Source organism: Sceloporus occidentalis, unplaced genomic scaffold, assembly GCF_023333645.1.
Source record: "Sceloporus occidentalis isolate IW3139 unplaced genomic scaffold, rSceOcc1.0.p SCAF_396, whole genome shotgun sequence".
NCBI classification, from domain to species: domain Eukaryota; kingdom Metazoa; phylum Chordata; class Lepidosauria; order Squamata; family Phrynosomatidae; genus Sceloporus; species Sceloporus occidentalis.
In genome coordinates this window covers 345,084-360,074 of record NW_028317376.1, presented here as the reverse complement: position 1 = coordinate 360,074, position 14,991 = coordinate 345,084, and the positions used below count along the sequence as shown (strand labels likewise).

Here is a 14,991-nt window from a genome sequence, read left to right as displayed (position 1 = left end):
CTTGCAGACTTCTGCAGGGGTCCGGCTATGCGAGCAACTTCTCTTGTCCCGGCCCCAGAGGAAGAAGGAGTGGGGCAGAGTCATGTGACGACTCTGCTGGCTTCCTGTTCTCTTGCTGCTAGTACAAGAGACGCTGCTCGCAACCAAAGCACCGGTAAGCAGCCTGGCTGCGGACATTTTTCTCCAGCTATTGGAGGTCTGATTAGAAGACCACCTCGATTATAAGACGAGGGGTATTTTTCAGAAAAAAAAAAACTTGTCTTATAATCGAGCAAATACGGTACATTTGATTGATTAGAATTTGCCACATATAAATTACATTAACCGTTTATGGTTCTAGCAAATACAACATAATATGCAGAAATATTGTGTGAAACAACATTCCAAGAAAATAGAACAGAACCCCCAACATATAAAAATAATTGATGCTACCAATACAAATATTTCGTGCTAGATATTACCTGCATTTTTTAAAAAAAATATCTGCCTATTTTTGGTTATGTAAGGCCAAAACAACCATAAAGTTTGTTATACCTTATGGTCGTTTGGTAAATAACCTCTTTTTCTGGTTTTCCTTAGGTGACTATTAAGGTAACCTGCAATATTAACTGCTCCCTTGGGAAAGCATTTATCCTCCAAGGCATTTTTCCAGATAAATCCATTTTCCAAATGGTTATCTTGCCTTGATTTGCGGAAAAACAAAATTAACATTCTGCAAATTTCTTACTACAACTAATTTTGTATTTTATATGCAAGTTTCTAGTAATAGAATACCGATGCACAACTCCAGTCCCTGAGGCCACAATCAGTCTGAGGTTGGGAACAGATATCTTTAAAAAAAAAAAAAAAATAAGAATAATAATATACTTTTTTTTCTGACACGTATACACAGAATTCCTGACCTGCTTGTGCTCCTCAAGGCCTTGTCAGTGTTGGGCACTGTAATGTCCCTTTAGTCATAAAAGTACAATAAAATATAAAGGTGCATTCTTGAATCAAAATTTTGAAAGCATCCACTAATTTATGTGGTGTACTCTGATACATATTCTAGAACTTTTTGGTGCAGAATAAGCATTTTCAGTAGCAAGGGGAAAAAAAGACCATGTGCTTAAATTACATTACAAATGTTTATTAATCCAATGATTAGAATCGCATATCTTGAGTATTTATTTGTAGCATTTTTTTTCTCTTTAACCGTATAAACTAACATGCATTTCAGCAAAATCCTCACTTTGAACATTTAACAACAAACATTGTTTTTATTACCCAAATAGGAAATTGCAAGACTCAGTGAAGAAAATGAAAAATTGAAGGCACGTTTAAAAACAGTTGAGGCTCAGGTAACGCACATCATTTTACTTTTATGAATAAAATCCCTATCTGTTTTACCTGGAGAAGATTGACCCCCTTTGAGACCACCAGGGGTTTTATGCCCTATAGGAAGTGGAGCTTATTGCCATTTTTACCATATGTTTGTTCAACCATGATTCCCCATTTCCATGTTAAATGTAACCACACAAATGATAGGGGTTCTTTTTCCAAGGACAGATAGGGATTTCTCTTAATACCACTTGTTGTTGCTGTGTTTGTTTTTGTTTGTTGGGTTTTTACCAGAGGTTCCTTTTGAGATAAAGACCTCAAGGATCTGTCTTGGAACTGGATAAGGTACCCCTTATCCTCCACTTTTCTTGCCTCTTCTTCAGTCTTTTTTCTTCAGCTGGTTGTCTAGGGTATCCGCTCTGTTGGCAAGGCTTTCAGTTGGGGGGCATATGGGAGCATACATGATTGCTAATTTTCTGTTATGTGTGACCAGTTGGTTTATCCTATTATGATTTCATTTTTACGAAGGCAACCAGTGCTTTAGATGAAAAGACAAGATTTGAGCGTGCAATGAAAGACTTGCAGAAAATTCAGGATGCACATAAGGTAAGCATCATATTTTATATATGATACTGAAGTTTTAGGAAATTAATATGATGTTCAAGACTTCATTCAAGTTTTGTAAGGTAAATGTTTTTTTAACAGCTAATAAATAGACTTTAATATTTTTTATAATTCTTGGTTTCAAATGCAGTTTTGTTCGAGTTTGCAAAATTGCATCGAGCCCTCTCATGCTACACTGTGGTAACTAATAGTATGCCTGTGTAAAGTTTGGCTTATATTGCCCTAGGGCAGGGGCGTCCAAGTTTTTTCTGCAGTGGGCCACTTCATCAGAATTGTATACGTGCGCGGGCCGCACTCACTCTTTAATAAGATATGCGGATTAAAATAAAGTAAATGACACAAAACCTTTACTTTTCCTCTCACTGATTTCTGGGCCTAGAAAGTTTTGTGACTACAAATTCAGGATTCTGTATAAGTAAAAATAAAATAGTTCTATTTATTTTAGCGATGCACTAAAATGAAAATTCTGGACCAAAACCGAAAATTCAGGGTTCACTTAGCCGAAACTGAAAATGACCCCCCACACACTTTTAATAAAAGTGAGTTACACACCAAAATTGTACAAAAAAATTATATATTATGATTGTTAACAGCAATCTCAGGCATACCCAGATTCCAGCATGTACTGGTTGGCTGGGCATTGTATTTTTTGTCCAATTTTAGTGTGTAACCATGCTTTTATTAAAAGTAACACACCACAATTGGACAAAAAAAAAAATCGACAATATGACTTGGCATGATAGGAGTGTGATTGCTAACAGCAAACACACTCTTTTTATACCCAGGCAACCAGTAAATGCTGGAACCTAGGCATGATGGGACTGTGATTGCTGTTAGCAGATTGCTGTTAGCTGTTAGCAATCATACTCCTATCATCCCAAATCAGCCAGTACATGCTGGTACAGGGTGGCTGTAAGTGCAGACCCCATACTGCTGGCAGCATCAATACACAAAGGGGACAGCTAGCCAGGTTTCAGCATGTACTGGCTGACTTGGCATGATAGGAGTGTGATTGCTAACAGCAAACACAGTCTTTTTATACCCAGCAAACCAGTAAATGCTGGAACCTAGGCATGATGGGACTGTGATTGCTGTTAGCAGATTGCTGTTAGCAATCACACTCCTATCATCCCAAGTCAGCCAGTACATGCTGGTACAGGGTGGCTGTAAGTGCAGACCCCATACTGCTGGCAGCATCAATACACAAGGGGGCAGCTAGCCAGGTTTCAGCATATACTGGCTGACTTGGCATGATAGGAGTGGGATTGTTAACAGCAATCACAGTCCCATCATGCCTAGGTTCCAGCACTTACACATCCATGCTATCACACACACATAAATTCATTCATTCACAGATTCATTCCCTCAATCAGGCATACTCATTCACACAACCTCCCCCACCCCCTTACCTGCACTACAGCTCTCTCAATGCTGCTCGCAGACTTCAGCAGGGGGCGTGGCCTTCCTCGTTCTCCCCACAGAGGAGGCAGGACTGGAGCAGAGAATAGCCCCTCCCACAAGTAAGCAGCAGGGCTTGTGATCCTGGCTGCCGATCTCACGCGGGCCGCACCTCGAAGTCCCGCGGGCCGCATGTTGGACGCCCCTGCCCTAGGGCAATCTTTCTCTTAAATCAGCATAGTGTATTTGTCAGGAGACATTCAGGTCTCAATTAACATATTAGGAGTTATCGAAAGTTAAGTAATGTATTGATCAGACAGCTTGAGACTACTGTTTTACATTTGTGATGCCTCCTGATCTGCTGGTAACATTCTTCACAAGGGTTTCCTGCAACACATGTAGGCACCTTAAAAAAACATATTGTGCTTGACAGTAGTTAGATGTCCACAACAAGTTCAGTGTCAAACTATTCCACAATTTATATGCTGTGGAGTACATCTCACATTATGCATAAACATGAGCTGCTTTGTATAAGAGTACATACTCCTGGACTTTAGGAAGCTTTAATTATATTAATCAGAAACTTGCGTTTCAAAGGTTTATTATCATTTCTCCATTTGTAAAATAAAACACATAATATAAACAGAAAAAATAGTAATATATTACAATAAACTGGTTTACACTATAATTATTTGGTTAGGCTGGAAACCATCTGGAGCCATTTTTAATCTGCAATAGGACTGCAAATGTTGACAATTAGTATAATAGTACAGTGCAATGTTTTTTTCAGGTCTTGCACTTCTGACATATTGACTGCAGAGTTGTGGACTATATAGGACATTTTTAGTTGTCAAAATTAATTTTACAAACTTCAAATCATGGAGTCTATTATGCATGCAAGGTCTAGGTTCACTGGGATTGAAATCAGTAATAATTTAGCAGAAAGAAGTACCGTATTGGCTCGATTATAGGCCGCATCCTAAAAGTTTGGTGCTTTTTTTAAAGAAAAATTAAGATTCTTAGAAAAAAAAAAAACAGTGGAATAGATATGCTGCCACTCTGCCCTCCCCCGAGATATGCTGCCACTCTGCCCCCTAGATATGCCCCCCCCCCCCAGACTTACCAATGCAGACTCCCGGGTGTGTAGCGGGGCCGGCGGGGGACATCTGCGCGATACGCTAGACAACTTTCGGAGATTGTTAAAGCGCATCGTGCAGACGTTCACTGGCTGAGGGGATGCAAGCGTAAACAACCTCTGCTGCCGGCACGTCTGCACAATGTGCTTTGACAATCTCCCTTGCTGGCACTGTCCCCGTGGGAAGTCCCAGCAAGGGATATTGTTAAAGCACATCGAGCAGACGTGCCGGCAGCGGAGATTGTTTACGCTCGCATCGCCGCAGCTAATGAACGTCTGCACGATGCGCTTTAACAATCTCCCTTGCCGGCACTTCTCCCATGGAAAGTGCTCGCAGGGGAGGCTGTCTCAGCGTATAGGAGAGTAGGATGCAGGTCCCCTGCAGCGCTGTGGGGGGATCTGTATCCTAACCCTGCTGCCTGCCCAGCACCCGACGCCCGTGAACTGCATGTCGGGTGATACGAATTGTGCATTCCTGCGCTACACTCCATTTATAGGCCGCACCCCCACTTTAAAGACTTTAAAGTGTGGGGGGGTGCGGCCTATATTCGGGCAAATACGGTATATTACTCTTTTGTTGTTGTTTTAAATGTGTTGTAGTCTGAGGTCGGTTCTTAAAAATTAATCATCAAACTAGTATTCATATACCAATATTTTATCGTACTTATGCTCTTATGGAATGTTATTTTTGTTGCATTCATATGTTTTGTTGTTTTAGGAGAAACAGGGCATGCAAGAGGTTGAAACTTTGGAGAAAACATTGGCTGACCTTAAAACTGAATTTGAAAAGACATTGGATGAGCGTAAATCTAACCAAAAATGTATGGAGGAAAATCTAATTAGATCAAAACATGATCTTCTCAAGGTCCAGGAACAACTTTCTTTAGCTGAAAAGGTTGTCGTGTTTTGTATATACTAAATAACCTAAAAGTGTAACTTGTTTGCAGAGAGGGAAAGGTCCTAAAAATTTTTAATATTGCATCTGAAATACCCTTGTTCGCTTTATAACACAAATGAAAAGGTACTGTTCTACCTGTCAAATGTAACACTTTCCCTAGTAAGTTTTATTATTTACACTCTTCTCAGAAATAATTGTCATTTTTGCAAGAGAACACTTAATTGTTGTATGACAGGAAAGTAGTCACTGGTCGGTAACCCCGACATAACTGAAAAGGCTTATTAGAGTGTTCTGTGTTGTGAACTTTCAGATGAAAAAATAAAGGAACCTATTTGCTAAGGTTTATTTGCTTAACACACTGGAGAGCAATACATGTGATCTATTGAGAACAGCACCTTTTAACATACTTTCAAACATTAAGAAATAACTGTATATGGCTAGGTGTAAATTATATTAACGTGGTAAAATATTTGATTAGATAAGCAAGTAATAAATATACAAATTGCAGATGTTTTTCTTATGTATTGTGGAATACATTCTGCTTTTTTCTGGTTTTCTGCGATGAGATGGTTTTCACGCACAGCCAGGTTTAACTATTTTTTAACTTCCGTTTTTTTATTTCGATTTTTTTCTTTAATGTACCTAGTTCTTGACTGTCTTTTCCAAATTTGTACAACTGTTACTACATTATTTTAAATACCAAATAACAATATTAATAATAATAATGATTAAAGCAGCAACTCAGTTTGTGTTTAAGCAATTAAAATATAAATGTTTTTGTACTGCGTTAAAAGCTAAGATGAACACTGTGTATTACGTTAGCGTCTTTACATTTACTGATGTAGGCTTCCATACCCATTTTGGATATAGATATATGCAGTGATTGCCAAACCCAGCATTATGATAAATGCAATCAGTATTGTAGGCGCTTTTGGCAGTGGACAGGAGTCAGCATGGGCACCCTGACTGGTCTGCGGCTTCATAGCTCCATACACAACAGACGCCCACCAGCTGCCAGAGAGAAGGATCCGGCTTCTCTGCAGCGCTACGGGGGATCTGGATCTTAGTGTTATTATAATCAGACCTCTATTTGACAAAGGGTATTTTTCAGAGCATTTGTTCTGAAAAAACCCTTATATTATAATCGATAAAATCGATTCAACTATTGGCAAATTATTTTCATTATCGATTAGTTGTTGCAGCCCTAATCAGAACCACCATTAACTTTTTCGCCAATTTGAGCTAAAGTTGCTCATCTGTTGGATGTGACCATACGGCCTTCTCTCCCCACATATATCAATGTGCCGCTCATGACCCTGTCGCAGTTTTTCCCTCTTGGACCCGTTTCGATAGGTACTGACCACTGCAGACCGGGAACACTCCACAGGAGCTGCAGTTTTGGTGATGCTCTGTCCCAGTCATCTAGCCATCACAATTTGGCCCATGTCAAAGTCACTCAGATCCCTGTGCTTGCCCATTTTCCGTCTTCTAATCAACTTTGAGGACGAAATGTTCATTTGCTGCCTAATATATCCCACCCACTGACAGGTACCATGATAACAACATGATCAATGTTATTCACTTCACCTGTCAGTAGTCATAATGTTATGGCTGATCAGTGTTTACATCACAATATTTTTCTGCCCAATTGATGTCTCAGGTTTATTTCTGATGTCGATGCAATTATAGAATTTTATTTTTTTTTACTCTTTTGCAAAATGTTGCAATCTTAAAATTGCCTCAGTGCTTTGTATATTTTATATACGCATGGATAGCAAATTTTTTTTTTTTTCTTTTGCTTTGGAAGATATGCTAAATATAAGCAATCAATGCAGTCTCATCCCCTTTTATTTATTTATTTTTTTCACTTAGGAACTAGAAATGAAATTTCAGCAGACAACTGCTTATCGCAATATGAAAGATATTCTGAATAAGAAAAATGATCTGATAAAGGATTTGCGAAAGAAACTTTTAAAGTGAGTATCAGTTTTTTCAATAATATAGTTTTTTAACCTAAGACAAAAAAATCACTCAGAGGTGCTATTTCACTTTGAGAAATATAACTTGAGCGCTCTAGTATATTAAACAAATACATTTTAACAGATCATTTTATTCTTTCCTACATATAATTATGTAATACAGAAACATTTGAGAAGCTTTTTCTTGTTTGTATGGCAGCAACCTGGTTTTGTGTTGCATGTGAATTCTACTTTCAATTGTATTGAATATTCCATTGTGCAGCATTGTCATATGATTTTTCAATATAAATATAAGTACCGTATTTGCTTGATTATAAGACGACCCCCCCAAAATTTCAATATTAATTTAGGAAAAAAAGAAAAAGCCTGATTAGAAGACTACCCTATAAGAAAAAGGTTTTACTTGTAAATATTAATTCACATGTAAACCTTTTTTTCATATTTAATAAAAACTCTGAAAAAAAAAGCATTTTTTGTTTCCTTTTATTTATCCTTTTAAACTGCACCTGCAGTTATGCACATCTCCCCCCCCAGAAAGGCCTTATACGCCCCCTATATGCCACTCTGCCTCCCAGATATTCCTTTTTACCCCATATGCCACTCTGCCTCCCTGATATTCCTTTTAACCCCCTATATGCCACTCTGCCTCCAGAAAGCCCTTATACCCACCATATGCCGCTCTTACCTTCCCTCGACTTACCAGTGTATCCCTAGACAACTTCGAATGTAAGACAATGGTATAATCGAGCAAATACGGTAATTCTGGGAAGGATTTGAGCATTCAATACAACTAGGAAGGAAGTTTTTAATGCTACATTTAGTTCTGAGGTTTGTCAATTCAGCTATGCAAGAAAACAGACAAGCTCCTGAATAGGTCCCCCTGTCTCCTAAGTTCTAGAAAAGATTATCAGGCCATGTCTCAACAAGTAAGAGATGCCATGCGCTAATAAATACATTTTACGCCTTTTTAATAAGTCAATAAATGTGGACTTTTATGACATTGCATTCAATATAGATATATATATCCAGAAGATTTTGGAGAGTTTCTGAGGGAATTCTTGCCCATTCATCCAGTAGAGCATTTGTGAGGTCAGGCCTTCTCATTCAGCATCAGTGCTTGACCTCACAGAAACACTCCAAAGCCTTCCTAGAAGAGTGGAAGCTATTATAGCTACAAAGGGGGGGACCAATTACATATTAATGTCTGTATTTAGAATGCTATTTCATAAAAGTCCCTGTTAGCTTTTATCAGTAGTGACCATTACATCAGGAATAGAATTGGAACAAAGTGCATATGTGGATATCCTTACTCTTTGCAATGTTGCCGGATTTGAAAAAGATCTGGAAATACTATGGTTTATTTTTATTTTATAAAGTAAATCAACAAAAATACCAGGCGATGTGAAAAAGATTTCCGGATATTTTGGTGCAGGTCCAACTGCAATCCTTTTCCTACGATTGACAAGGACTTTTCATAGGTTCAGGACAGGTTTATAGCTGTTCCGTGCATCTTTAAATTTACTTACCATATTAGCTTTTACCACTTCTGTTAGATATGTGGAACAGCCTCCTACCACTATCTCAGTAAAGTTAAACTTCCTTACATTACATCCAAGCCTCTGACCATCTAGGTTTAGATTATGACCTTGTGTTTTAACATTTATCCCCCGTTACAATGAACTTTTAAAATTCCCTTTATGTTTTTAAATATTTCTATCACATTTACTATTTCAAGTGAGTAAATCCCCTAAATTTCTGCCCCACTTTTTCTAGACTGGCTGGGCATAGGCCTTTCATTTTAATAAACAATTATTAAATTGTAAAATTTTCTTCTGTTCTAGGTATGAACCAGATGACTGAGATATGAAAAATTAGTTGGAGTAAACAAGGAATATCAACTTTTTGTAGCACAATAATATGTATTAAATTATCTTATTTGTTTATTTTATTGTGTAGTGCATTTAAACGTTTCAGTTCAGGGCAGTGTAACTGATGGTTGTGTGTTGAGAAAACATTGTATTTTTATGCTCTTCATAAAGATCACATAGCTTGAAAATGTCCTTGGCTTTGGTTAATTGAACAACAACAACTTAGGTCAATAATAAAGAAATGGTATAAGAAGTACTTCTTGTGGAGAAACATAATTAGCACCGGTTCATATGCGGCATATACCGTATTGGCCCGAATATAGGCCGCACTTTTTCCCCCCACTTTAAGTCTATAAAGTGGGGGTGCAGCCTATATTCGGGGTCTAGCGTCCGACGCCTGGGACGTGCAGGGCTAGGATACAGATCCCCCGCAGCGGTGCAGGGGACCTGTATCCTACTCTCTGATACGCTCAGACAGCCTCCCCTGCCAGCACTTCCCACGGGGGGAGTGCCAGCACGGGAGATTGTCTAAGCGCATCGCACAGACGTTCACCGGCAGCGGCGATGAGCGTGAACGACCTCCGCTGCCGGCACGTCTGCTCGATGTGCTTTAACAATCTCTCTTGCCGGGAATTCCCACGGGGGGAGTCCCGGCAAGGGAGATTTTAAAGCACATCTTGGAGACGTGCCGGCAGCGGAGGTTGTTTATGCTCGCATCGCCGCTGCCGGTGAATGTGCACCGGCACCGGAAGTTGAATACGCGTTATGCGTAGATGTCCCCCGCCGGCCCCGCAAGACCCCGTGGAGTCTGCACCGGTAAGTCTGGTGGGGGGGACATCTTGGGGACAGAGTGGCAGCATATCTCGGGGGGGGGGGAATAGAGTGGCAGCATATCTCGGGGGGGGCATAAACGTTTTTCTTTTAAAAAAGCACCTAACTTTTAGGGTGCGGCCTATATCCGGGTGCGGACTGTATCCGAGCCAATACGGTACTATTGTTTAGGAAAGGGGCGGCCAACGTGCAGCCCGCTTGACTTCGAGGTTCGGCCTGAAGGCTGCCCCCACTGTCATAGTATAGAGAGTGAACAAGGATTCATAAATGCACACACCTATGCATTCAATGTAATTTAACTATAAATGTAGTGTAATTGAATTCTTCATTTGGGCCCCTTCGGGTACAAACTATATTTGTCCAAAAAGAGTTTCTCTGAAGGTGGTTACAGTTAAAGTTCCCTTTACATGATTCTGAGTTTTTCGATTGGCACAAATGACAATTACAAGCTATGCATCTCCCACAGCAATATGTACACATTCACTGGTATAATTGAGGTACTTTTTTTTTTTTTTTGATTGACCATAATGGCTATGTAGCAAGTGGTCCTGCGTGTTTTAGTTCTACCTGCAGTCAAACTGAAAGTCATAGTAATCATGGCTTTCAGAATTAACCTCCCCTCAAGATAAGATGTTTTTCTAGAATGCTTTTAACATCATACCAGCCTTTTGACACATGTGTAATGCACTTAGTTTTCTTAGTTTGTGATTCATTGTTATGTTAAACAAATTAAACCAAAAATATAATTATTATTAGACATGGATGAGTTTTGTTAAGTATAACAACAAGTTTTAATACCAAATTAAAGTGTACAGGGATTTTACAGGCATCCCCCTGGTGGAATATTTCATTGCTTTCCCTGGCTGTCAGAGATCAGAGTTTCCCGTGCCGGTGCCGGTGCCACACCGGTGCGGGGAACTCTGACAGCCGGGGATAGTCTGCGTGATGGACGCAGACAACCCCCGCTGCTAGCCACACCTCCTTCCGGCTGCAGCGTAAGTTGTCTACGGATCGCGTGGACGTCAACCCGCTTCCCCGGTATACAGCAGGAAATTGGAAGCACCGGTAAGTGTGTGGGGTGGGGTGGAGTGTTAAATGGGGGGGAGACAGAAGGAAGACTGCTGCCCCGGTATACAGCAGGAAATTGGAAGCCCCGGTAAGTGTGTGTGTGTGGGGGGAGTGTTAAATGGGGGCATAGGGCATTTCTGGAGGCAGAGTGCTCTATGAAATGCCTTTTAACCCCCTGAACGCCACTCTGCCTCCTGAAATGCCTTATACCTCCCTATATGCCACTCTGCCCCATAATATGCCTTTTAACCCCCTAAATGCCAGTGGCATATAGGGGTATAAGGCATTTCTGGAGGCAGAGTGGCACATAGGGGGTTAAAAGGCATATCATGGGGCACAGTGGCATATAGAGGATTAAAAGGCATATCATTTTGGGGGGGTCATCTTATAATCAGGGTCGTCGAGCTGATGCCACCACACAGATGGCCTAGGGCACTGAACTGAGGGTACTTTGCATGTTCTCACCTATGTTAGTAAGCAAGGGCATGCTTTTATGGTCATCGGTGGCTTAGTTCTGAAAGGGCTTTAGAAACCATGTATAAAGTACATATAGAAAAAAAAAAACTGCATCACTAAAATGTTAGTATTTGTCTATTCCTGCACCAGTGGATGTAGCAATTATTAGGGGGCTAAACCAATACAGAGGACTATGTACAGTGTCCCAGTCCAAAATCTCTCTATACATCCTGTGTATTAGATATGTGCACAGCAAGCAAAATCGCTAGGACAAAATTTTTATTTAGTCTCTGCCGCATTTGTTTTCAGGCAACAAATTTTGTTTCCCAGCCATTTGGCTAGTATGAAATTCAGATGGCCTCTTTTGATCCGAAATGGCGTTCTATGCTCACCTTTCATGATATAAATAGAAAGGAAGGTTCTCCCAGAGTAAGGATGATCAAAGAGGTGCAGCAGCAGTAGTATTAGAGCACTGGGCCTGGGCAGGCAGACATTGACAGATAATAGAAACATACAGCCCCCTGGAGCAGGACTGAATTTCCACAATATTATTTATACATATTATATTGTCACCAATATTTATCAATGAAGAATAATAAATGATATGATTAGATAAGATAAAAAAATAAACTTGTCCACAAAGTACAGGTTTTGCTACTAACTTAAATGGACAACTTAATCAAATAAACTTTAATCCGGAACAGGGGAAAAATGTCTGCCATAGTCCCTGTAAAACACTACAGTAGTACCCTACAGCTTATTCTATCTACTCTACAACAGTACATTCTCTGCACTAAAATAAACCATTAATGAGCTTGACATATGGTAGGTGAACAATGAGCATTAATCAGTCAATGTGTACCCTCCTACATACAGTCTTTGGTGCTCGTTGATGAGGTAAATAGTGGCGTCAGCAGGGGGGCTATGGCCCCCCTACGTCATGCTTTGCCCCTCTGTATGCTCCTCAATGAAAATGCCAGGTGGCCGTCCCATCACCAAGGTGAGGGCCGCGCTGAAGTGGGTGTACGGCACCCAGGCAGCAGGGATCGGAGGAGAGGGGTGCTAAGCAGTCGCTCATGACTGGTGGTAGGAGCGTGGTGCCAAGTGATGTGCAGAGTAAAGGCATATCCAGGCGCTCAGCAGTGAAGCAGCAAGACAGAGGCCCCGCACTTCCACCACAGGTCTTAAGCAGGGTAAGTGAACTACAAATGGAGGGGGTAGATAGTGGGGAGGAGGAAGCTAGTGAAAAGGGGGGGGCACAGTGAGGGGAAAAATTATTTGATCCTCTGCTGATTTTGTATGTTTGCCTACCGACAAAGACAAATCAGTCTATAATTTTAATGGTAGGTTTATTTGAACAGTGAGGCATTTTTGTCCCTGCAACTGCCGCTCACTGGATATTTTCTCTTTTTTTCAGACCATTCTCTGTAAACCCTAGAGATGGTTGTGCGTGAAAATCCTAGTAGATGAGTTTCTTAACTCAGCCCATCCCATCTGTCACCAACAACCATACCAGGTTTGCCAATTATTACCGGAAATGTATTCAGGATCACTCGAAGATCACTACACCCCTCATGGCCCTTACTATGAAGGGCTCCAATACACGATCTTGGTCACCTGAGGCGATTCAAGCCTTCACTCGCCTAAAGGAGAAGTTCATCACAGCCCTGGTAGTCAGACATCCCGTTCCACAGCAACCCTTCATTTTGCACACCTGCGGATACGTCTCTAAACGTTTTACACCCGCCGAACGTGAGTGGCATCATCTGCTTGAAGGTGCCCAGGTTCCCTGACAGACCACAAGATGATATTGGCACACCACAAGAACCTGCAATATATCGGTTCCGCTAAATGCCTCAACTCAACTTAAGCCAGATGGGCGCTTTTTCTGTCCCAATTCCCGTTCGTTCTCACCTACAGACCAGGAACCAAGAACGTCAAGGCGGATGCTCTCTCGCTCATTTTTATGGTACCCGAGGAGGAGGAGGAGAGATGCCTTCCGGAATCAATCATCCCATTAGCCAAACTTGTAGCACCGGTACAACTACATTGCCTGACGCCCTTCATTGACCAATTCTCCGGCACGCAGAATGCAGCTCCTTCAGCTTTACCTCCAGTGAAACGTACCTATAGAGCTGAGAACTGAGGTTTTATGACTGTCTCACGGTTCTAAGACGGCAGGACATCCTGGAGCGGCACGTACTAAGGAGCTTGTCTCCCGAACCTTCTGGTGGCCAGACTGGAGCAAAGACTCCACGGAATACGTTAAGGCGTGTATGGCCTGTGCTGCATCCAGAAGACCACCTGCCGGTCTGCCCAACCTCTTCTTCACCCCTCTGCTCCTTGGACTCATTTAGCGATGGACTGTATTGTTGAATTACCCAATTCCAAGAGTCATACCATACTGTCAGCAAACAGCCACAGCAGCTGTTACAGAAGAGAGGGGGACCTCCCTCCACCAGCCAACAGCCGCAGCAGCCAGCACAGAGAAGAGGAAGACCTCCATCCACTTGCGTGCGCCTACTGGTGGTAAGACCTAGAACTGCGGGCACCTATACTTATAGGCTACGGTCTTGCCACACTCAAGATGGCTGCCGGATTCCACCAAAGGGGAAGTGACTTTTCATATTTTGGCGCCAAAACCCCTAATTGGTGCCTAGTCGCTTCCTATCCTTTATAAGCCCTCAGTGGACATCAAGACCTTGCCCTCTGATGATCGTGCCTATGTTTCATAGTGCTACTCAGTGCGCGTTTTGGTTTTCGTCTTCAGTGTTTGACCTTGGCTTGTTCCTGTTTTTCTGACCTTTGGATTCCTGACCTCGCGTTGTTTATCATTACTCCTGACTTCTGGCATCCTGACCTCAGCTTGACCTTGACCTTGAACCTGTCTACAGTAAAACCACCCATTGTCAGAGACCGCAGCCCACCTCTCACTGGGGGCCGCAACATGAACCACCGCTCCCAATCGTTCCCAATCTCATTATCAAAGATAATGATAATGTGCTGGGCCATTGGTTCAAGATTTCTTAGTTTTACAAGTAGCTAAAGGTAAAACATGTGTCCAATAACTATACATTATTAAGGGCCAGTTTAAATATATAAAAGGCGCTCGTGTATCTCAACGAGTATCATTCTACCAAAGTGTAAGTGCAATCTCATTCTTGCGGTTCCCACTTTTAAGCAATATTACACTATTGGCTTGTTTATGTGTTTTGTTTTATATATGCCGCATCCGTAATCCACCAGGCGGACGGTTGAGATATTACCTTGATCAACTCAGACTAAGTGTGAGTGCAAAATTTGGGACATATTGACTGTGAAATATATCTCTACATCTACACTATTATTTGTTTTTTGTTTTGTTGAGATACACGAGTGCCCCCTAGTGGATTTCTGACTTTACTACAACGACAC

The 14,991-nt window shown here is 41.3% G+C and overlaps 1 protein-coding gene across 1 annotated transcript in view; it reads left to right on the top strand.

Moving 5' to 3' along the window:
- Positions 1 to 13,723, top strand: part of LOC149273212 (leucine zipper transcription factor-like protein 1) — a 38,028-nt gene extending 24,305 nt beyond the window's left edge. Inside the window, exons 6-10 of the mRNA XM_089506590.1 lie at positions 1,275 to 1,340; positions 1,849 to 1,926; positions 5,196 to 5,372; positions 7,248 to 7,351; positions 13,498 to 13,723. Of these exons, the coding sequence (XP_089362716.1) occupies positions 1,275 to 1,340; positions 1,849 to 1,926; positions 5,196 to 5,372; positions 7,248 to 7,351; positions 13,498 to 13,723 (651 nt within the window). The remainder of the gene's footprint in view (positions 1 to 1,274; positions 1,341 to 1,848; positions 1,927 to 5,195; positions 5,373 to 7,247; positions 7,352 to 13,497) is intronic.
- The last annotated feature ends 1,268 nt before the right edge of the window (positions 13,724 to 14,991 follow it).